The 25,672-nt window shown below is 41.0% G+C and overlaps 1 protein-coding gene across 1 annotated transcript in view; it reads left to right on the forward strand.

Moving 5' to 3' along the window:
- The window catches only part of DCAF13 (DDB1 and CUL4 associated factor 13), a 283,160-nt gene extending 258,800 nt beyond the window's left edge, over positions 1–24,360 (forward strand). Inside the window, exons 10-11 of the mRNA XM_069220596.1 lie at positions 810–973; positions 24,098–24,360. Coding sequence (XP_069076697.1) covers positions 810–973; positions 24,098–24,185 — 252 coding nt within the window. The 3' untranslated portion in view covers positions 24,186–24,360. The remainder of the gene's footprint in view (positions 1–809; positions 974–24,097) is intronic.
- The last annotated feature ends 1,312 nt before the right edge of the window (positions 24,361–25,672 follow it).

Genomic DNA, 25,672 nt, shown 5'->3' on the forward strand with positions numbered 1-25,672 from the left:
CACCCTCCTCCCTTGAGGCCTGTGTTGATTTCAGATCTTTCCTTTTGAAAACTGGTTAACAATACACAATGGGCAATCCTAAGTTTTCTGACAGAGCTCAGAGTTGAACATTTGCCTTAACCTGGAATGAGACTGAATTAATTTCAAGGATTCCTGTGGTATAGCTCCAGGGGATGCCATAGGGACTGTGAATCCATATTAGCCATACCCTATACAAGAGAACGGTAATTCTGAGGTGTCTGCAAGCCATTGTCGCAAAACTCATACCACACTCACTGTGTGGCTCACCAAATGTAAGCCTAATCACACAAGCATGTTACAAAAAGCCCCTATGCAGAGGTTGAAACGTCTCTGCCGTCGCCTTTATTGCAGCTCTGACTCGAGAGTCTGTTGAAGGAACAGTTTTGACCCACTTCAATTGGTGGAGGTACGCTGTGCGCAGACTGCCGCGGGCCATTAAGAAAATGATGAAGCCCCCTGAGTAGACTGTAATTGTGAAGCACACTTGGGGGAAAGCTGTGTAGGACAGAATAAGTAAAAAGAATTGCAGGTGGCACAGCTATCCATAGAGCACAGGTACGTTCGCGCCTAAAATTATTTTAAATCTTTGCCTTCTGTGTTTTAGTGCCTTAAGGACATTATCAGTGATGTATGGAGTAGTAACACCATGTTTGTGTTACTTTTTACAAGACGTTGTAGTAACCGCATCTTGTAGACCTTCAGCGACCAGCTGTTAGTAGTACCTGTGGCCACAGCTGATGACATTGAGTGTAAGTGGCTGCGTATGTGACATTCTTCTCTTTCCTTAGCTGGCCCCGCGAGAGAAAGCCGCTCTGAATTATAACGAGAAACTGAAGGAGAAATTTAAGCACCACCCTCAGATCAAACGCATAGCTCGCCACCGTCACCTCCCGAAAATGATCTACAGCCAAGCAAAAGAACAGCGCATCATGAAAGAAGCTCGCCGGCGCAAGTAAGTTCCATTCCGTCTTCTTTTGCCATATTTAGGATGCTAGAGAGGTGCAGATTTTCTTTATCTCTTTTCTACACCAGATCCATTACCTTACACCACTGTTTCGTCCCAGATACGTTGCTGCGATGTGGTCCATGCACCAGCAACCTAGCTATCCTCAGCCCCCTGCAGAATTCCACACCCCTTAATCCATTGGAAGACAGTGACCGCCAAGACGAATTCGCACCTTCTTTGGTACAAAAACAAGAAGTGTGAAGGTCACAGTTGCACGTGCGACTTGTATTGAGTGGCAGTGATTAACAGGTGTTTCTGATATTAAACAAAATGGCTGATTGTTGTTAGGCTGCTATCAGTGTGGTTTTCTGTAAATTTATTTATCCCGATGAGAGGGGCAAAAGAAATGAAACAGACACACACCGAGGTATTTTTTGTCTAGCACCCGAGCAAGAGTTTTAAATGGACTTGAAAAAAGGGTAATAATTGTTTGAACTCCAGAATATCTAAGGGAGCAATAGAGCAGCAACTGAGTGGTCACAACATGGATTAACAGGGACAACACGTTTACTGGTTTACTCAGAGGCCAGAGGATAACATTAAAAACACAGCTTTGGGGGTATGAAAAGTAAGTTGGATATAGAGATTTTCGCAATAAATTCTGCCTGGCATAAAAATATCACTGTTATTGAAAACGTTGTTTTTGCAAACGTCTGTGTCACGTTTACAAGGAGGCATTGGTGATCTGCAGATGGAAAAGTACAAGGCGATTTCGCAGTTCAAAACAACACTCCCCCAATAAAAATCGGTTCATTCTGCTCCAGATTCGAAACGCTGTTAGCAGGTGCCCACTACTGGCAGTTGGCTGGCTCTGGGTATGACTGCAGAGACGGATTCACCGTGCCCCTTTCAGCATGACAAAATTAACAGGAAAAAAATGTTTATAACCAGTTAAGTTTCAGTTGTTTCTCTAGGAATGAGGTGTTTTTCAGGAATACGACTGGAATTATGATTTAAAAATATATTGTGGTCAGCTTACGCAAACCTTTACAGAAGTTCTTTCAAAGGTGGAAGGACGTTTTAAGGTGGTAGGGCCTGATTCTTACATGACTTAGGCTTCTTTACCAATCACAGCTCTGGACACAACAGTTGTTCGACCAGTAGAAATGCAACTATCGAAAATGTACTCCTATATTAATCAGTTACATTGAGTTAGTGAAAAAGGGGATGTAACTAATTACCACATCTCAATTAGCAAAGAGCTTCCCAATCAAAAGTCAATGTAATTCTTTAAGGTTGGAGGACGACCACGCTGAACCCTTGATGATGTCTGTGGTCTAGCATCTGTTAGACTCTGCTTGCTTCTCCCTCATTTAACCTTTTTTTTTACCAGGCTCTTTCTGTCTTGCACATATGGCTGGAACTGGGAGCTATAAATGAGGGTCTGGAAGTGGTGATCAGCCTTTGCTTGTGTTCTTCGTTCTTCACGGGGGACAAAAGTATGGGCCATCAGTACACAGTTTGCATCAGCCTGCTAGTCACCTGCTGTGCCTACTCTTTCCATCTATTGGTTGGATTAGACAAGTTGACATATCTCTCTCAAAGTTTTTAATTCTGGGCATTACCCATGGGTGTATCTTTAATGAGATTCCTTATAACATTGATTGATGCTCCGCAATGCAACATCCAACATTACTGTCTTGAATTTTTTTGACACTCATGAAACTGTTAAACTCTTATTGGTTAATAACAGCTTTAATTCTCAGTAACCATCTTTTCAATATGCAAAGGAAGAGAAAGAGGGACTCATCAAGGCATACCCTCCTTATTTAGATATATTCACACAACTAATGGCTAGATGGAAAGTTAGCAGGAAAGTCACAATTCTGGATAGGTCGCATCACCCACAATGGCTTAGTTCATCATAGGCGACTGATCGACACCAATACCACTCTGGTGGACGCAACCTCTAAAGGGATTTCTTAGATATTTTTATCTGGACATCTTCTTTTTTCCAGAAAAATGTATCACAAGGTTATACCCAAATGTTTCCTTTATTCAGTGTAAGCCTTAGATATTGTTAAAAACACAACGAGTAGAGATAGAACTGTAGTGTTTCAACTGCCCATATAAACTAGCCAACAATCTTGGGCCGGATACAAAGCCCTTGCAGCTCAGCGGCCTTCTTTAGGGCTCCTACGCTTCCTGCCTACTTACTCTAAAAATGTGCCGTGCACATAATGAGGCCTAACTCTCTCATAAGTGTAACGTTTCTCCTGTTGGAAACACCTGCCGTAAAAGTTGAAATAAACATAACAGAACAAAATGAAATTCTTTCAATGAATTCCGGTAACATCCACTGTGTTACAAGTGGACACAAATTGAATGTTTATAGTGCAACCCCCCCATAGTTATCAACACTGCAGATCAACTCACACAGGATTGTTGGACTTGTTGTTTCTCACAATGTCTAGCACCACTAATCACCTAAACACATTACCATACTGGTGTTATCACTCGCACCCTTACTGTACGTACGTAGGGTGGATCCAGCTTGGCTGATCAGCATGGGGTGGGCAATTCCTCTGTAGTCAGACACTTAGTAAGGATGAAGAATAACATTTATCGTCATCTAAATGGTAATTTCCATATCTGTGAGGTTTTACCAAAAGCTAAAAGATTCCATGTAAATGTTTTTCAGCGTTTTATTGAAATCCATAGAAGGCATAGAAGAAGAAGAAGCTTTATTCAGTATAAAAAAATTCATCCATTACAACACATAATCAACAAAACATTATAAGAATACCAATAAAAAACATGTATAATAAAAGCACCCATCATAAAAACATGTACATATAAATAAATATATACATACATATACACATACATATATATATATATATATATATATATATATATATATATATATATATATATATATACACATATATATATATACACATATATATATATACACATATACATATAAAAAATAAAAAACAGAAGAAGATAAAAATCTCATTCATAAAAACTGAAGAAAAATAAATGAGATCATTCTAAAAATTCTACATTTTTGCGCAAAGTAGTAGCTCCCTTCAGGAATGATCCCAGGCCCTTCCATACCAGTACATCTGAGGCCATTTGCAGCCACATGAAAGCAGGACGGTGTTGCACAAAACCCTGGGCCTAAGGAGCGGTAGTAGGAATCGGGTTCTAAATGGAGCATAAAAGACACAGAACAGTGTAAAATGGATCAAAGTCTGATGGGACACCCCATCACAGGGGCAGGGTCTAATACATTTCTCCCCATACTGACCTAGGGGGAAGCACTAATTACTTCTAATGATCCCCAAGCGAAATCGAGTTATGAGAGACCTTTCCCTCACATCCTTGATTTCTAAGAGATATCGCTCAGGACCCACCCACATCTTTAGCATAGTAAATTCCCTGATCGATTTTTTCCTTAGAGCCTCCCCCTCCCTCTTGATCTCCTGGATTCTCTGAAAGTTATCCTTAACCAATTTCTTATTGTAGCTAGTCAGGTCCTCGGGATAATCAAACAATTCAGGCCGCCCCAGGTCATGTGCCATCTTCCTTATGTACGACAGCCAGGGAATATGCTTTACATTGTCGCAGGCCAAACAATCCCTTAGGATATCCCTATTAAGAGAGGCATGTTCGTTACTCCAAACTGAAATCCATAACAAAAGGGGAGCCAGCTGGGTAGTGTCCTGTACATACTCAAGGTCCAGTTCCAGGTGAAGGCAAAATCCAGGAGTATTTTGACCAACACCCAGAAGCCTTCTACAGAAACGATTTTCTTCCACCATCAGGGCTCGGGTATCCCTAAACCCCCAAAGTGTTGAACCATACAAAAGGACAGGTAGGCATTTCCGCCTAAAGATTTCAAGCAGGGGTTTGATCGGTTTGCTACCTACCCTAGCCGCAAAGTCAAAGGTTACACCAACTGTTGCATGAAAAAGCACAATCCTTCTAGCAATACAGGGTTTCCAAGATCCTTTCTCATCAAAAATGACCCCTAAGTATGGGAACTCGTGGTCTCTGCTAATAACTTGGTCCTCCACCCTTAGCTCCCCCACTCTACTCATAGGTTTACCACAAACCATAAAGTGCGACTTCTTAAAATTGACCTCCAGTCCCAAAGCTGACATAAAGACAACATAAGCTCTAACTAATTCTCGGAGACCATTCATCGTGCGGGCCATAAGGACCGCGTCATCCGCATACGTCAGTACAGGGATATCAATACCCTTCACCTTCGGGACATCCCTGCAGTGTTCCATCAGAAAATCTGTCAGTCCATTTGTGTATAGAAGGAACAAGGTAGGGGCCAAGACACACCCCTGGCGCACACCCCTTGAAAGCTTGAAAGCCTCAGAGCATTCCCCATTTGGGCCCACCCTCACATTTGCTACTGTCCCTGAATGAAGATATCGGAGAAGCTCTACAATAATAGGGTCCAATCCTAACTGAATTAGCCTCTCCCATAATAAAGACCGGTTCACTTTATCAAAAGCACAGCTAAGGTCCATAAAAGCAAGATAAAGGGTACCTTTCCTGGCCTGCGTGTATTTGTTGATTATCATCAGTAAATTGAGACACTGTTCTTGCGTGCCGAGGCCTTCCCTGAAGCCATACTGTTCCCGACTTAAGATATCATTTCCTATCATCCAGGCCTCCAGACGCCCTAGGATAATCCGTCCCAGAATCTTCACAGAGGAATCCAGCAGTGAAATAGGGCGATAAGACTTAGGATCATTTCGATCACCCTTTTTAAACACTGGGACTATGCATGCCAATCTCCAAGAGGCATGGATGCCCACAGTTACGGCTGCATTGAGAACATTTAGGAGGATAGGTGCCCATAACTGAGGGTTAGCTTTATACAGGTCCATCGGGATCGAGTCCGGGCCCGGAGCTTTATTATGCGCACAACTCTGTATCGCATCAATAACCTCCTGTAGTGAGAATCTGATTGCTAGGTTAGGAGCCACATCATACACACTCTCCCGCATATTTCTTAGGGGGGTGCCCTCAAATATACTACAGAAATGAGTTACCCAGGCCTCAGGGGCTATATTACCTCCAAGGCCCTCAGAGGTTTCTGTTTCAAAGGAACCTCTATTCACCACCTTCCAAAACAGGCCGGGGTCTTTCAAAGCTGTAGCACGCTCTAACTCTTCCCAGGCTTTATCTTTGTATAGAAGACATAATATTTCCTTAGTTCATTTACAAAAGAGTGTTGTTGACAGGTTTCTTTTAAAATATGAGATCCATTCAGGACATGATAATTTCTTATTTTTTATCTGTAAAAGAATACCACTGTGCACACCCACTGTGCACACCCGTGTATGTCCATGTAAAACACAGGGTTTTGAACCATCTGACACTAAATTTGAGAAGTCTGATTATTTTGTCATGGTGGTAGCCCAAGATAATTGTGGAATTGAGCACCTCTGCCAAGTGGCAAATGTACTAGAAACAAAAAAAGTATTTTACTGTCATAATTGAGTAATACTAGAGAAAATATTCTCCGTTTCTGTTGAGGCAATTTCTGTTGATGTCAAACACCCAAGAGGATACAGATTTATCAATAATTGTCATTGTGTATTTTATGCAAACGGACACAAGTACACACTGAAATTATAGAAGATATTCTCAGTTTTTTTTATATCAGACACCAAAAAGATACCAATTTTATATAGATTCAGCGATAAGTGCCATTGTACATTCACAGCATAAGTACTGCATGAAAACAGACACACTGACATGACAGAAGTTTATGTTGCCAGTTTGGGTTTGATATTGTGACAAGAGTGAGTAAAGTTAAGTGGCATACGAACACAAACTTTTTTTTTGTATTTGGTAATGTGGTTATCTTATGTATAGTCAGTTATAAATAAGGCATCCCGTAAATCTTGTGTACTGATATGTGCAAACATTTTAAATACACAGTTAGAAATGAGCCAGTAGCCATTTAAAGACTCTACATCTTGGCATCCGCAGCACTCGTAATCTGATCGTCATGCTCACTCAAACTACTGACTTGGTGAAGAGGGTAAATACCAGTAACTACCTATTGCTTCCCTGCCTGCCATTCGCCGAACACTGAGAGCTGACCGGCTTATTTGTATCCAGGCGCGTTTGTTGCTGGGAGGTGTTACTGTTCCTCTGTATAGCCTCGCATGATGGGAAGACCATCTTTGCAATGTACATGTGGTGCAAGGTGCCTTCAGGGGTGCTGGGAGTTGTAGTATCAAAGCTCTTGGACAAGACAAAATCATTATTGCTGTGGAATTTCAAAAATAAACTGGTAGGTAGTTAAATGTAAGTGTTGAAATTAAAGATTTTTTTCTTTGCATGTTACAGGGATAGTTAAAAGAGCTCATGTAGCTCAATGTAAAATGAATCCATGAAGAACTCTTAATATCACCAAAATTTTGCATTACCAGAGAATTATAGGCATAGTTGATTGACCTTTGAGTGGGTTTACGTCGTTCATTCCAAACGGAATCATTCATAATCCCTTGTGTGCCTGGCTCGTTTTACGCCACGTCGATTGGGGACCCCCACTGAGTCATTATTGGAAGTCGGGGACCCCCAGCCCAAGCATTTTCTATTATTTGGACCTCAAAACAATACACAAAACTACAAAAACAAGTAAACACTTAACAAGTGCCCAAATATTGAAATATTTTGTGTAGTTCACTATAGAAAACTTTGTAACATTGCTTATGTATTTGTACATACTTTATTCGTTTTAATTGATTAATTTTAATAGAATTAAATTTTGTAATAATCGCGGAGCCCTTGAGTAGGCTTTGCCAGATCTCGAAGGGTCCTCAGACCACAGGTTAAGAACCACTGATCTAGAGGAATACTTCAATAAGCTTCAGAAGCACAGAAAAGGACTGCACTGATATTGTCTGTATCTATAAGTCAAGGAGGATTTCAGTTGTAAGGAACTCGTCAAAATGCAAACTGGGGGACTTTTAGGTATTTTACCAAAGTCCTCGGATCTCGTATAAGAATTATCTATTTCCTGATAATTTATTCCATTATATATTATATTGTATTTTAGGCCAATAACTGTTTTTTAAACAATAAATCCGTTGTTGTTCATAATATAAGGGTTTGGCCTCCATGTCTCATGTTCATTTGTCAATGACAAACCAGTTAAGTCTTTTTCTGATTGATTTTTTAAAAATAAAAATGTCTCATCAGTTTAGCGTTTTTACGTCTGAAGGTTCCTTTATGTATATTATAGTCCTCAATGTTCTAGTCATTCCAACATATAGTGATTCTGTTAATTACATGTTCAGAGTCACAGTTGGTATGATTCCCGAGGGGTCAAGAACAAGTGATGCCTAAGTCTAATTCCCTAACCTTTTTTGATTAAATGGCAAATGCTACCTTGTCATGGGGTAATAGCCAGTCACAGGAGGAAGGTTCCATGCTATGTATGTTGTGTTATATATGCGAGTCCCCTTCTGTCTTGTATGAGTTAGTAAGTCTCTTAAGGATCTTCCCCACCTAAATAAAAATATTAGGTTCTCAAAGTTTCTCAAATCCTTGATGTTAAAATCCCCCAGTGTTTGTTGATACTTTTCTTTATAGGGTTAGAGTGTAACTTGAACGTTGTGATACAAGTAGAATGTCAGTCTCAGGTTTCTAGGAAATTTTGAGTTGATGCTCTTGGGAGCTGTTGGAAGCTCCTGTCATCACATCACTCATTTGATAATCTTAGTTGGATATTCTTTCTCCCTTAGGTTATTTAGGTAACTTGTGAATGTGGCATTTGAAATCTTTCTTTTCTGTGCAGTTCCTCATTAGTCTAATGAATTGTTGCACTGGGAGTTTATCTCATAATGAGAAACCATCATATCGTAGGAGGTTATTCCAATCTGCAGGTTTGTAAAACACCTCCCATTTTAATGTGCTGTTGTGAGCCTTTATCTGTAAATCCAAGAAGGAGATTTCCTCTTTGTTCCTAGTCATTGTGAACCTCAAAAATGCATTCCTATTGCTGATCCATTCAGTAAATGCTTGTTCGACCTTACCCCTCTAGATGATTAATAGTTCATCAATATATCATATCCACAACCTTATATTGGGATTGGTATGGGTCCTGATTTGTGTCCTTTCAAAATAGTGCACTTAAAGGCAGGCCACATTCAGGGCAGATGTGCTGCCTGTTGATGTATCGTAGACAGAAATCATTCTTGAATTTGAATTCCTAGTGAGCACTATCTGTGCACAATCTATCACAAATTCCGTGGGAGTAACTGAATCCCATTGTGACTTCAAGCAACGTTTCTACAACTATCTATGATTCTTCTTGAGGCATGTTTGTATAAAGGGCCTTCATATCCATTGTCAGAAGGATCTGTGTGTGGGGATTGTACTCTATTCCTTCAAGGGTATTCAGGTTGTCCTCTGTGTCCTTAACTGAGTGATAACATTCTTAGGGACAACGATCTTAAGAAATCTGTGGATTTTGCTAGGGATTCTAAGACTGATCCTATGACTGGTGGGGGAGTACTTGTCTCTGTGGATTTGTGTCAGTATGTAGAAGTAAGGGGTATATGTTTTGTTTTTATTTCAAAATCTGCTTTTTTGATTTTCTTTTATATAAAAATGTAGCTCCCTGCTTGGTGATCAGTGTTTTTTTCTGCTCTGTCTACCATGAATTTGAGGACTTCCACAATGTCTTGAGTAGGATATCTGTAAAGTTTTCTTTATTTTTTCTGCTATGACTTAGACATTTGTCTCTATACATTTGTTGGGACATTACCAAAACTGCTCCCCCTCTGTCTTCAGGTTGTATCACAATTAAATCAATGGCAGACAATTCGGTTGATGCTTTTTTTTCACATTGCACGTTATGGTAGATTTGGATGTCTTGGTTGTTAAATTGGTCTATATCCTATGCCAGTATCTGTTCAAAAAGAAGCAGTTTGTGTAGAATTGTGCTAGTTGGGTAAAACCTGGCGATATTGTTATCCTGGACCCCTGCTGTATTCCAGAAGAATGAATCTAAGAACTTCCTTCATAGATTGAGTCTACCACAGTGGTTTGTAGCTACTCTGGTGTGGATAGGTCACCTATGATTAAGCATGCCAGGATAAGTTGTGGATGAGGTGACCTTTCCAGAGTCTTAATTTTCCTGCTGGGAAATTACATTTCCATGTAGTAAATTGAACTTCCTTCACCTAGGTATTATTTGTGTGAGTATAATCATCTTTGCAACCTCTTCAATTCCTTAAAGTGCTTTAAAAATTGTGCTCCTTAAGCAGAACTTGATTTTTCTCCTGCCTAAAGACTGCCTGTGCTATGAAGCTGAAGGCTAAACACTTCCATGACAATTTCACACAGGTGGTACCGACCTCCTTGGCACCGCCAGATATACCCTTACTTGGAGAATGCACTGCTGAAGGACTGCACTCCTCATAATAAACTGTGACTGCTTTACTTTTCAATCTTTTCAATCTAGGAATGGGCAGATTACATTTACTGAGGCTTTTTAAAATGGTCAGAGGATGACATATTCTCTTCTGGAGAGGAGTCCTGCTCTGCATGAATGTTCCCAACAGGGGTAGGCCTAAAAGCCTGCTGTGTTCAGACGGTCTCCATTGCTCATTTTGGAATGTGATGCGGCCAGTTCCAGCTATCTCAGTGTTTTCAGTAAAAATTGATCCTTGAGGAAGTGCTGTTGGTTCTGGAGTGGTCATATTCCTGAATCGCCTTTGAGGCACAGTATCTCCCTCTCACTATATTTGCTGATCTCCTTAACATCTGTCTCCACTGGGTGCCAGTGGAAGTCCACACTGAGGACCCTTTAAATTGGTGACCTCTGGACTGCTCCCAACAGGAATCTTCTTACTAATGCCCTAGAAAAAGTATTATTTCTGGTGTTGGTGGTTTTCTTTTCTTTAGTATAATGGCAACACAATTAAAAAGTACTGCATAAATGAGCAGAGGGGCACTTCCTCTACTGGCACGTTGTTGCTCCCATCACAAAAAGCTGGCATCGACTGCACCCAGATGGATGGTTCGGCTTCCTGACCCACACTCTCGAATGAGAATTACAAAATGAATTGGTAGCTCTCGTGGTGATGAGGTGATGTAGACCACATGTTTTAGACTCCCAGAAACCAGCAAAATGTGATCTTTCACCTCAATTACGGATGAGTGTGCATTCTTTGCTGTACGTGGATGCACATCGCTGTTTGAGGTTCAGAATTAGGAGGCTGAACTGCTTAAGTTGCCAGAGTGTACCTTTATGTAAAGCCACCCGTCTTTTGCTGGTTCATGTCAATGATGAGGAATCTGGAATATTCTTTACCTGACTAGGAAGAGTTGGTCCATTCATATCCATTTTTTTGTGCAGTGATAATGGGGTGTTTTTTGCATTGCATTCAAAGACGAGGATTACCCTGGTTTGTTTCCCTCATGCTCATTCTTTTTTCAAAGTGCCATTACAGCTTCTATAGATTTTCCTTTGCTTGTTCCACTGGATCTTATTTGAAGAAGCTGCATTGTGGACTAGGTCTCATAGAGTGTAGCGCATATTAATATCATTTATCATCCTTCTACAGTCGATCAGGGAGGGTTGATGACAAACAAAGGGTGATTAAGTAGCAAACCCCGATGGTATCCTTCACTTGCCTTTGTGAAATTAACATCCTGCTCCAAGTGAGACTGTGTAGGGCCCCTGACTTCAACAATACCAGAATTCCACCCGACTTTGGAAGACCTACCGGTGACTAAAAACTGAATTGGTAACTGCATTAGGATCATCTCATCGTCACTCCTGTTTTCCACTTGCCCTCTAACATCAAGTCCAAAATGGTATGCAGCTTTGGCAATGGAAGGGACGAGCCACATTTTTTGGGACACCTCGTGAAAAAGTGCTGCGCTAGCAGGGAGATGCCACTGATTATGAAGAGTTGACGTTCCCAGGCATTCTGTAGCAGGCAGTCAGGTCAGACAGGCGGTGGCTGCGGTGTGGCATGGTGACATTGTGAAAGCCACGTTTTTAGTCATCGGCACTGGGACTGAAGGTAAGTTTGATCAGGCCGCTTTTTTGTGTCTTCTGTTACATCGCCACGTTTCTGTTGACTTTGAAGAATTTCCATTGGTCTGTAGCAAGGGGGTTGGGACAAAAGAGAAGTACATCTCTCCCCTCCCCCCCGGCAGTGACCATCCACCTACCCCATGTCTGATTAAAGTACAGATAGAGACAGGAGTTGGGTGTAGGAGAAGCCAGGAAACATACATGGTTGGACATGGCAGAAGCCTGCAGTTCTAAAGGTAGATATGCCAAACTACTACTGTTCTCTATTACATACTTGAGAGGGGGCCTCTATGACTAAAGTTATCACATTATCTACAGTGATTAATGTGTACTGAGATCACTTGGTGTTTTCACCACCCTCGTCACTAGATGCCTGTGTATTTGTCCTTGAAACATGAATGAAAATGACAAATAACAGCGGGTTTCTTTTGCATAAACACCTCTACATGGGAGTAAACCTCTAGCACTACCCACCAGAGCTCCATTAGGCATTCTTACCACTTTGCCCCAGATATACCAGTTCTGCACGAATGTATGCCAAAGAAAATTCTGCAAATTTGCTTAGAATTTCTGAGAACAAATTACCACAAAAAACTGATTTCGTAGTTAATTTATCTTTGGATCTTATTGCATTAGAAGGCAACACCTAACCATTTATCTGCCACTTAGATCATGCTGCTTGCCCTGCAGCCACTGCTGGAATTGGAAATAAAATTATTCTGCGAACTCAGAAATTGGGGGTCCAGGAAACTTCACAGGAAATAGGGCGGAATGACATGGGACAGTCATGAAAAGCAGAATCCGATAATCTACGTGTACATTTATTTTATCAACAAAATGTTGCAAAAATTGGTACAGAGACAGATGTGTCAGTAAATCTGTTCTCCTTATTTGGTCATTAAGAGACTGCATTCTAAAATCTCTTAAAGATTAAAGCATCTGCAGAAATCGCTGTGTGCTTAGCATATTTCAGGGGCGGGTAATAATGGGAAGCTACCTCAGGTGATTGGTGCACGTGCTGGAAAGATCTTTGTTTTGTCTAGTGACAGTTTTGACTCATAAAGTAGCTAACGTGCCTACTGCAAAGCACACTGTGTAACATTCAGATCACAGATTTGTGTGAAAAGGTTAGTGGGATGTTTTTATACACAAAGATCCTCTTGTTTCTTCAGTTCATAGGCTACAATCCTTCCATTATAGCACAGTGTGCTGCTAAGCGACATCAAGGAGCTACATGCAAACTGCAATCATGGGTTTATATCGTTATTGTTTTTTCTCAATCTGTTATTATTCGAAGTTTGCAAACAAGGGTTCCTTAGGGTAGTAATAAAGCTTTGTTAGTACAGGCACCCCAACCACTTTAGCTTTTAAACCCCGACTTTCAGCTTCTCCTGCACATGTAGTGAACATATAACATCTACAACTATGGATGAAATGTGAGTGCTACGCCTTGTAACCCTCATTATCTTAGGTAAAATTTACTGTACACTGATTTGCACACTTGTGTATTTATTGTCTCTGTGTGTAATGTAAATCCCTGTGACACCCTACGGTAGGATGAGTTACACTATAAAAGAATTAAAAAATAACTTAGTGCCATTTAACTCCTTATTTATGTAATAACTTATACAAATATATACATTTGGCATTCTTACAGAGCAAGTGCTTCTCTCCCTTAGGAAGGTTGAACAAAGTTAAAAACCTTTCTACAAATCGTAGGAAGTGATAACAAGTTGTGTGCCCTTGTTTCCTTCAGTTGCATCGGCTTCTAGGTGTTAGGCTCCAGATGATTTTGCAGCCAAGATTTTACTCGAAGAAAAGTAGGTCTGATGGTTGTTGATGCCTTTGTTTTGGACCAAGCTAAAATAGAAAATAAGAAAGCCCCTCTCTTGACCTGCAGACTGTCGCTGTGAACAGAAAAGAAAACAGCATGGGGGCACTGCTGAAATTTGACTTTGTGTTGAAAAATGAAAGCAGGACAAATAAAGCATATTTCACTGGTCGACCATGTCCCAGATCCAACTACTAAATAGCCGCCAGAACCTGGATTCTGCAGGATTGCCCTCTTTTCATGCCCTGCTTGCAGACCATTTATCAATTTTTTTTTCGAATCCAGGATTGTGTTAGTTTATTGCTGTTGTCCCTCTTTGCCTAGTGCATGTTTTATTGCATAGCTGTCTTCATTTTATTTTCATATTTGTATTGCAAAGTATTTTTTTCTCCAGTATTGAATCTTTCATAGATTCACATGCTTGAATCCTCCCCATTGCCAAAGTAGGAGTGTCACAGTAATCATGGTACGTAGCATAAATCTCAGTCTTGAATAGTGAAACGTTACCCAAGGGACATTGATAACTAATTTACATAATTCTAAAAAGAAACTGACTTCAACCAGTCGGGGAGCAGCTGCTTATTCACTCCTCCCTTCAAAGACCACCATACCGCAGATTTCTCACCACACATCGTGGGAAGAAAGTGTCCCTAAGCTTTGCTCAGTTCTTCAGTGTTACAACTGGAATTGTACATTTCTTGACATTTATGGCAACTCCATCTCACGTCTACTTGAAAGTAACATATAGGCTGCTAGTTTCTGCAAATTAAAAATGTATCAGACGAGGCCAAAAAGGTATTTTCAGACCTTGCAAATTCTGTAAACAACTCGGGCTTTTCTCTGACGATCTACATAAGGAATGCCTATACTGTCTGCATCCTTTCTAAAAGCCAAAGCAATGTAAGTATTGCCATATGTTTTCAACCAAAATTCTCTTAAAGATGGAGAACCTAGACTTTTCGTAGGCTGCATAAAAGAAATCAAGGGAAACAACAGTTTCTGCGGATGAGGGAGAAGATACAACGTCTACTCGCAAGAAACCCCAGAAGTAGCAGAGACAGGAAGAAAAAGACCCTTCTGGTAATGCTTCAAAAAGGTTCACAAAAGCAGCAGTAAAAAACACCGAGACAAGAGCCCAGCTTTCGTGGTTGAAAGATCACAAGAAAAGAACCCTTTGTTCCTAGTTTACCATCACCTGACAATATTGGAGATGTTCGTGCTGTGTTACAGCAAGCATCAGAAGTTTGATCTTCCAATACTAATTAAGCTGACAGAATGCTTCTTTCTCAACATTAAAGAATCATCTAGAAAGTCAGTAAAGGCAATACCAATAGTGGATCATATATGGGAGGAGGGATTCAAATTAATGAAGAATCTGGTTACGATGACAGGACGGAAAAAAAAAAATAAGGCCCTTGCACATTCACCAGCATGCCTTATCAGTCACCCGAAGCCAGACTCTGTAGTCATGCAAACAGTGCAGAGGCATTCTAGAAATCCTACAACTCATTGTTCTGCACCACCTGACAAGAATGAAGGTCTGCATTTTGACAAGGTTGCAATGTCTGCTACAACCTTCAGAGCCGCTAACGCTATAGCTATCCCCAGCAGTTACGACCGTCAAATGTGATAAGGTCTCGGTCCATACATAGACTTACTGGCAGAAGAAAAGTGCAAAAAGTGTAATATCTTGCAAGAGGGTGAAATAATAATATATACATTTATGGACATAGCCTCAACTGGTTTAGGACAGATTGCTGGGGCAGCTGTTTTGCGGTGCCAGTGATGGCTGAAGACAACTTCAGGTAGGCCAGAAGTTCAAACAAAAATATTAGACATGGCATACAATGGAGAAGCTTATTTGGGAAGCATATTGATGATGTACCACAGTCAATAAAAGGAGACACTGAGACTTCAAGATCTCTGGTGATATTACAGCAGTGTCACTACCAGCCTTTTCGTGGAGCAAGAGCATAAGGACAATACTTATACAGAGGAGCCTTCCAACCAACCAGGTATCAGCCATATACTCAGTCTCAGTAAAGCTATTGCCTGCAGTACTCACACCAACAGGACAGAGCCCCTTCAGGCACTACCTTTTCAAGACAAATTCATAGTAAAAGAACTTCTGCTGCAGAAAAGGGACCAGAAGTCCTCAGAATGCCAATAACAAACCACAGGCATTGGTTACCACCCACAAAATATCCCACTTCAACATCGAACAACTTTCCCTATTCAACAGCAACTTGAATTCCATCTCCTCAAATCGTTGGGTGTTAGTTTTGATTCAGCACGGCACACCCTTGAATTTCTTTTAGAAATCCACCTTTCAGAAAGTCACAACAGCCTCTTTGTCTGTTACAGAAGAAAATTGAGTCACTCTTTCACAAGAGAGCTATAGCTCTCATCGAAACACAGGTTTCTATTTTCTGATAAAGAAAACATCAGGCAAATAGATACAAGTATTGAATTTGAGGCAGTTAAATACCTAAAGGAGCAGTCGTTCAGGTTACTTACCATTCCAAAACACATACTTTCATATCCCTATCCACATAAAGCATGAAAAATGCCTAACGTTCGAAATGGCCGGATGCCATTATGAGTTTAAGGCCCTTCTCTTTGGCATAAAGACTGATCCCTGGATACTCAAGAAAAGCAAGACTCTAGTGGTGGCTTACTTAAGAAGGAATATTCATCTGATCATTTCATACCGTGACGACTGACTCCTAAAAGCTTCCTCGTTGCAGTCTGTGCAGTAGTCTATAAGAGCCTGTGTCCATTTTTTAACAGATGTAGAATTACAACTGAACAAGGAAAAATCCTGTCTCAAACCATCCAAGACAATATTTTTGGAGCACTTATGGACATGATTTCTTGCCAGTGATTTCACACATAAGAAAGGGCTAAATATCTAACAAAGCTGGTATCTTCTCTGTCGAGAAGAAAGTTCACTTCTGTATGGACATACAATACTTTTCTGCAGATGATGTCTTATTGCATCCCCTTATACAAAATTATCTCCTATTAATGAGACCGCTGCAAGAGACAAAAGATAAGTGGATTCAGACACAAGGTTCCTTTGATGATGTCACCAGAATCACTCCAGAAATTAAATCAACAATGACCTGGTAAAAGGATGCAAGAAGCCAACATCTCAACAGGTCTTTCATTTGCTCACACCTCATTATGTAATGACAATGGACCCACCCCTGGAAGAGTAGGGGGTGCATTTATAGGATCTAGAAGTCAGTGATGAATAGTCTTCCCAGGAAAAGAAAATGCACATAAATCTTTCAGAGGTGAGATAATTTGCTCTACGCTTTCAAACTTTCTGACCAAGAATAAAGAAACCTATGATATTGGTCCATACCCACCATACTACCACTATATGCTAATTGAACAAGCTGGGAGGAACAAAATCTCATCTGCTATCTTTGGAAGCTCAGAAAATCTGGAAATGGATTTTGCAGAACAAAATTGCTTTAAAAGTGAAACGTTCCAGGGATAGATAATCAACAGACAGACACTGCCAGCAGAACAACCTGTGAATACTATGAAGGGGAACTGAATCCACTTTAACTGTTGCAGATCTTTTGGTGTTGAGGAGCCCAACACCTGGACCTATGTGCAACAGATGGCAGACACAAAAGTAAATTTTAAGCCAGCAGAGGCCTCGTGAACAGATCGTAGGAGAGTGGCTTCCAGGTAAGTTGGACAGGAATATTTGCTTATGCTTTCCCTCCCCTGCCGTTGCTACCTAGGCTTAACAAAATGAAGAGGGAGCCTTATCAAATAATTCTGGTAGCCCCAGCATGGCAGAGATAGTTCTGGTTCACAAACATTATCATGTCCAGCTCAAACCTGTGAAAGGGTTGCTGACAATGAACAAGTTGTACATCCCACTCTGGGGTCTCTCAGTTTGACGGCCGTGGTGACGCAATAGGCGCACAGATTTAAAGCGCTTTCACCGGCCTCCAAATTCCACTGCCTCGTCCCTTTTTTTTTTTTTTTTTTAATATATTTTTATTTTTTTATCGGCCAAGTGGCCACATTGAAGTAAAATACAAACTGTTACATTATGTTTCAGCGTGCATTACACATATAATTATTACGTATGAGCAAAACGCAAATCGCGTATGCGTGTTACAACACCCAGATAGGGCTCCGCAAGTGGCACGTTCACGTAGGAGTTGTATTAAACATATGCGAGATTGTTCAAGAAACAAGAAACATAGAGAAAAGAGAATAAGATAGACGCTGAGTAGGCTCCGACTGACACGCAACGGTGGGGAGAGGGAGGGGACCGACAGTGGAGGAGAGGAAGGGCCCAGGAGGGAGAGGAACCAGTCTCCGAGGGGGTCAGGAGGCAATCCACTTGAGGCATACATGACATTTGCGCGAACTTCTACGCGTTACGACTCATCAGCACGTGGCCAGGCCACCCCACGGCCCCGGGGGACCAGCCCAACTGCCTCGTCCCTTGACAGGGGAGTTACTCGTCATGGAGGACTGACTTATAATGAGCGCCTTAATTGTGCATACAAGATCTAGGAGATTACCAGAAGACCCATTCTATTCATTTCTGTTTGACTCCAGGGTTCATTTTATTTTAGTCCTGATGAAAACCTGCGTTGATGGTTTTATTAAACATGACGAATAAGGGTTGAAACATTGACGATTTACATATCCAGCTCCTACTAGATTTTAAGTCTGGCAATAGGCAGATTAGGTAAACATGCACAGTCAGAACTTCAGAGATTGTCTGTGGAAGGAGGGCATTTTGTCAAAAATGTATTGTTACAGCATTCTTGACAAATTATTCAGTTTTTACCATTATTCATTTAGTCACTTAATTTCACTGTATGCACACGTTTTTCACGTCAAATTAGAAGTAGCCATTCCTTGTTTGTAATTTTTATACAATAAGATTGAAAATGCGAACAAAATGTGAAACAAGACCCACGTGTGTTTGTAGTTATTTATTTGTGAAAAAGAATTGAGAGAGATAAGTTTCCTCCAGTGGTAATGACAAAAAGTGAATATATAAAATGTTTTTTTTTTCTCCCCAACAGAACCTGTTGTTCTTATATACCGTTACTTATCCAGGTTCTGAGGAACACAGGGTTACCCCATTGTTGAGTAATTTTGCCAGTGAAAGAGCGCGGTAGAAGGAAGCTAATACCCAGCCACCTGCCTGTCCTTATTTTCAGTGAAATGGGAGCTTGATTTATAGAGTTGTACCCCAACACATGGGGTCTACCGCACGGCAGATGTTAACAATTAAAATGTACTGATAGGCGGCTGTAAAGCTAGCTCACAGTCACCTCGTGAGGGGGAATATAGGGACGCGTGCCAAAGAATTGGAATGGATTCTATGGGATCTTTTGAACCCTCAGGGAGAAGGAATAAGTATATACATGTATTAATGGATTATGTGACTTGTTAACCTGGGGCTTTCCCTTTGAGGATGACTTCAGCGACTCATATGTCTGACAGTATTATTCCTCTCTTTGCTACCGTAAACTATACGCATGGTCTGTGTAACCAACTTCATGACTCAGTTTTGTTAGATATTGCAAACACATCACATCAAAATGTCAATCGATCATCCTCAGTCAGGGTGCTACTCTTGAATGTTTTAAGGAAACCATAAAAACGTAAAACAGGTGCTTTGGAAGGCCGCATTCCCTGGTGGCCAAGAGTGGGACTAAGTGCTAGCTTTCATACTTGCCGCTCATCACCTTCTCCGTGTTTGATCCGTGGAAATTAGATAAGCTTCTTATAGTGAGTGTGCATCACCAATCGTTTTTTGGTTCCCAAAACAGATGAGAGTGTCCGTTTCTTGCATCTGCTGCAAGTAGGTAAATGAAATATCCAATTTTAATGCTTTCCCAATTCCCCCGGTAAAAGAATTGGTAATGGTTGGGGTCAGCTCAGTACGATTTTGGGTCCTTTCTTTTGGGCTATATGGAGCCTCAGCCAACTTTTGAAGTCTTACGGACAATTACTGAGCCCTCAACAAACATATGGTACACCGTATTGTTATTTTAGTGCAGATCGGGAGACCCAGCTATGTTACCTTGCGAGGCTCCTTTTCTCTCTATCCCAAGCTGGTCTTATAGGGACCCCCTTCTGCGAAGCAGGTCCACTAGATTAAGGGTATTTGGGACATACAGTAGCGGCTTTCATCCCAAATAAAGAAAATGTAAACTTGTGACTCAAGTCCCCAACCCAGAAACAAAACAGAAATACATTCCTATATAAGTTTCATCCATTATTACAGATATTTTATTCCTCATTTCCTAACCTTGACAGAACCTCTTATAGCTTTGCTAAAGAACAACCCCCCTAATCAGGTCCCTTGTGGTCCACATCAGTAGGCCACTTTTTTTGACCCGGGAAACTGTTTCAGCCACTAAACCAGTCTTACACTCTCCTGATTTTGGAATGTCGTTTAGTCACCTGGCGATGTCTCTGGAACAGACCTTGAAGCTGTTTTATTCGAATAATTTGAGAATTTGCTTCCTCATGAGATGATGCACAACACAATCGAGAAGGGGTGTCTAATGAGGTATTGAGCTATTGAATCGTTATTATGGTACTTATTAGGCTATCATTAATTGGTGATTACTGATCGTGTTCCCTTAACGTGGTAACAGGGGTGTTATTCACTGAGCTGTTTTGAATGACATCAAATGAGTAACGTGAGAAGGTCAAGTTGTCTCTGAGGTCACTTAGAACCCCAAGGTGAAAATGTCATAGTTCTCCATCTACAGATTTACGTTTTGTATGGGTTGCAAACCTGTCCACCATTCAGAACAGACTTTTTGAAAAGCCTGTTCACAACAATGGATCCCAATGGGCCCCATATATTATAGAAAAAATTATACATATATAACTATGAGTAACAGCGATGTTATTCACACAGAGAGAAGCTCAAGATGTCTGAAGTCGCTCAAAACACCAAGTTGAATAAAGTCCCAGTTATTCAAACTTTACCCATCTGTAATTTTATGTTGTATATATACCCCCATCACCAATTCATCTACCCCTGCTCTTTCAACGCTTATGCAGGAGTCATGGAGTAACATTATATAACATTTTTTTTTTAAAGTATTTAAAAAAAAGTTGGGTTCCTTTCACTTCACCCTTACCACTCCCAACATATTAAATTACATCCAATCCTAAATAAGTAAATACGTACCTAGCCTCTTGCCATCTACCCTACCACCCTTTGAAAAAAATCCCTTCCACACCTTTCTCCAAACATTAAATAAAAAATACTTGAACTGCTGCCATCCCCATTCACTTTCAGCCTAAAACCACACTCTGAGAGGAGAGAAACAGCACTGTGCTTACAGCAACTCTGTGAAAGTTGCTGGTCATTGCAGCTTTTCCCCCCTTTCAGCAGTAGTCTGCAAAGACCCGCACTGGCAGATGAGGAGGCGGGTGCTGCACAAACCGCATTGTCCGCATTCTCCTGCCTTTGTAAGTTCTGAGGCGACCTGCGGAGAGACCAGAAAAGGCAGGTGAGACTCCCAACCACCATTCCCTCGCCGTGATCGGGGTTCTGGAGATTGGGCATGGTTGAGGAGCAAATTGAAGGGAGCACCTCTTCAGCACCTACACGTCACAACAGTAGTCACCCACTTCAGGTAACCTCTGTTCTGACGTCACTGCAGTGAATTTCCGGATTTGAATTTGATTATTCACTTTGAAGGCGTCCAAGGACAACTGTATACAATACATATTTTTTTGCCCACAGAAAGTAGGGCAAACCCAGTGAAAAGGGATTGAGTTTTACAGAACAAATTAACAGACTATCTCACAACTTCATAAAGAATGAATGCGGAAATAGTCAGCAAGAATGAATAAAACATGTTAGTGTGTATGGACAACTGCATCCACATCATCTCACTTGTGCCAAGAACAAGGAGAACATCTTTAATATTCTTGACAGGTCTACCGAGAGCAGAGGTCTTCAAGCTGTGGGACGCTCCCACCTGGGGGGCTGTGGATGTGTTCCCAGGTTTTGCAAGTGGGTCTGCAATTACATGTAAATGAAGGCTGGGGGGTGGAAGGCGCATTTTAAGGTGTCTTTACATGCAACAGTTAAAGTCTATAAAAAACATGTTAGGACTGTACTACTGAGTGGCAAAGGGTAGAGTCAGTGAGTGTGAAGACTGAGTCAGACATGGCTAACAAAAAAAAGAAAAAATTGCAGTTTATTGTTTTGTTTTTTTTTAGTTTTTTTTTTTACCTTCAGGTAGCTGCATACAAAAATAGAACACATCTCAAATAAAAAATAAATGCAAGTTAAACTAATTAAAGGGAAATATATAATTTTACCTTGTGAAGCCCCAGTTGGCTAATGTAATCAGTTCATATGTGTGTGTGTGACCAGAGTCACAGAATGCAATCCTGATTGGCACAGTGAGGAATTGTAGCTTGTTTATAGTGCTGTGAGGTCCCAGTCTGAGACAAACGCCTCTGCAAAGATCATTATTTTCAAATTGTATTATACTTTATAAACCAGGCTACTGCAAAATACTGCTCAAGATAAACCAAGTGCTTTAAAAATATATATTGTAGTGATAAGCATTCAGACTATATCTAGTGTAAATATTTTTGCTCCTTTTAATGGACACATATGTTACCACTCAAAAAGAATAAAGAATAAATATGAATCTGAGTGAATCCATTAATTAAAACCTTCACTACTCCAATGCAGCCTTTATATTTGGCGAGTATTTGCACACATTCACATTTCTTTCAGGTAGCGGCCACCTTGGGGAGCAGGCTTGTTTCTTTTTTTAGCTCTTTACTATCTCCTTCACAGCACTCAAAACCTTCCCCCACTTCAGCTTCTGTGATTGTGGTCACTGGAGCCCAGTTATGGCAGCCTTTCTATGAAAAACAACATGGGGTGACTTTTCTGTGCTAGCGTTAGGACCCATGTCACCATTGTTGCACTTGGAATAGTGTCCAAGCAACAAGAGAAGAGGAGGGGGTTGCACAGTGTGCTTTTGTTGTTGTTATTTTTTACACAAAGCAGGCAGAAATCCTGCTTTGGACATCTGGCCTAGAAGTACTGACCCTTTGAGCAGGCAGAGTACACAGCCTGCTTTGCAGAGCTGTAGGTATCAGTGGTGCTGCAGCTACATTAGAGGCCCAGGGCATACTTCCAGTGCCAGTGTCTCTTTGAGCCCTAGAGGAATTGCCTGCGGAGGAGAAAGGTTAAGCAGAGAAGACAACTTAACTTGGGCACCAGGGAGATGAGGGGGGTGATGATAGATGAGAAGGAGAGGGTAATGTGAGATGGGAGCCCATGTTGTGAGCAAAGGTCAGAGGAAACAGCAATGCAGTAGCTATTGTTGGTGAAACGGGTGCAGTGACACTTTTGCCCAGGGGTACACTGCATTACAGTTATGAATGTTTTACAATAAAAGGTGGACATGTGGGCTAATTTTCCTTACTAGCATTAGGGCAGATGGCTCCTTTAGGGTAAAAAAAAGGGGAGCAGGATGAAGTAGCTCATTTTTTTTTAGAAGGAAACTTTATTTGAGATTGAAGTTGATGGCTGGCCGTGGTGGGGAAGGAGTGAAAGATGATGAAATACCCTGCTTCTTAAGGCAACATCCATTATTAGTGCAGCAGGTAGAGTTGCAAGGGGGCCCACAGCACCTCAAATATGGGGAGTAGTGTTTTGGTCACTTCAATTATTCTTTGATGCTGTTGCCTTTTTTTTTTTTTTTAAATAAAGTCCCACGTGGATTAGCACCCCTGCAATGACCTCATTATCCCCGCCTCCTGAGACAATCTTCGCCTCTTCCACTCTACAAATCCTTGCCAGATGGTTTTGGAGGGGGGGGGCCAACTTCAAAACATTTTGCTTAGGGGGGCTTAAAGGAAATCTCGCAATTTGGAGGTTGAGGAGGGGTGTCTGATCTGTAATGAAAGCCACCCTGCTCTATTTACAGCCTTCTTTTCAGCTCCTGTTTTTTTTTTATTACTTTTTCAATCCATTATTCCTATTCATTTGATAAACTAACCCTTGGTAAAGTGAGATGTAAAATCTAGTATGCATAATCAACATGTCTCTAGCGGGGCCAAGCGGCGTTTTATTATCGCTGCCAGCGCTGCAGCTTCTATCTGCTTTGTTGTACATTCTTATTTAAGTCTCCGCTTTGTGTCTCTCCAGGGAAAAGAATCGTCGCAAGCACAGCAAGCCTGGCTCGGTGCTCTTTGTGGCGGAGAAGAAGAAGCATGTCGTGGCTGTGGTGAAGTAGGGCATTGTCATCTCCACGCCGTGAGCATTCAGGGGGGCAGTCCTCACTACCTTTGTCTGTGTACAGTGCCGGATGCCAGTGACCAAGTTGCCATTCATGCTGAATTTGTATTGCATCATTGTAATTTACTGTGTTACAATATTTTTATGGAAATAAAGTTTGTAGTGAAAGCGTCCCCGTGATTTTCGTTTACACGTATATTTGCAGCTCATTTGACTTTAATAAACAGCCTTCGGATTTGTAACAGTACCCGCACGTGGTATTTTTACAATACCTATGTCATAAACAGAATGTCTGTTTTTAAATTGTATTATATTTTGAGCGGTGTCCCGCTATCGTTATCGGGCTGCTGGAGAAGTTTTGAGTTTTAAATGCTCGCATATAAAACAGTTGTAGGGCCCACACTCAGTGACCGCTCTCGTTATTTCGAATAGATGCAGCACGGGGGCTTGTATTGCACAGCTCCTGGGGCCTGTGCAATAAAATGTTTCAAAGAATCTTTGTCCCTGTGTAGAGGAAGTTACTAAGGCTGTAACTGGATTGCTCCAAATAACAATGGCTTCTTTTCAGTACCTGAAAACCAAAGAATCAATACAGTCCAGCCATTTCTAAATAGTTTCAAAGCTTCATTTTGCTCTATTTTCACAACTAAATATCCATGTTTCATATTGAAAACATCACTGTATTGATTTAAGCCACGATTGTGCATAGGAGTTTCTCTTCAGAGTTCACCAACCATCACAGCAAGTTGTGCTACTGCAGCCCATGTCTGTTTGTCGCAAATTTTAGTATGAAACTTTCCTCTACACAAAAGACAAAACGATTCTCATTGCTAATGCTTGTTTAATGTATGATCTCAAGGAAGACGTGAACCCTTGCAAAATGTATCAGCAGAGTTAAATTTGGTTTTACTTTTGAAACGGGCATTATTTTTAAATGGACTAGACGACTTTGTGAAATTTTAAAACACAGCTGACAAGTAGCTTAAGATCATGTATAACGCCTTCAGCCAATCTGGAATTTAAACCAACAGCACTTTGCATTCTGGAGTTCTCAGTGCATAATGACAGTGCTTTCAAGCAAAACTATAAGCCCCACAATGCAGCATGCTAGGGGACTGTCATAGAGCCCTTATCAGACTTGTAAAATGCAAAATGAAATTTAATTCCTGACTTTTGTGCCTTTTTGTTTTGTAGGCAATCAAGGGTTGAAAAACTTACAGGCAAAAAAGTTGTTCAAATGTGGGTAAAACATCTCACTGCTAGTGGGCTAACGTTAACTCCACTTGGAAAATAACCTGGCATTTAACAGGATAAAGCAAATAGCTGTAGCCAAACTCACCTGAAGAGACACTGAGAAAAGAAAAAACAGTCTGTTGACGCCCCTCTCTAATAGTGCATCCTCTTCCTGGATGTTAGTGGGTGTTAGTTAAAGTGCTCGCAACATCACTGTGATGATGCTGTACCTTGAACAGGTTAATTTCTTGC

This window comes from Pleurodeles waltl, chromosome 2_2 (genome assembly GCF_031143425.1).
Source record: "Pleurodeles waltl isolate 20211129_DDA chromosome 2_2, aPleWal1.hap1.20221129, whole genome shotgun sequence".
In the NCBI taxonomy this organism is placed as follows: Eukaryota; Metazoa; Chordata; class Amphibia; order Caudata; family Salamandridae; genus Pleurodeles; species Pleurodeles waltl.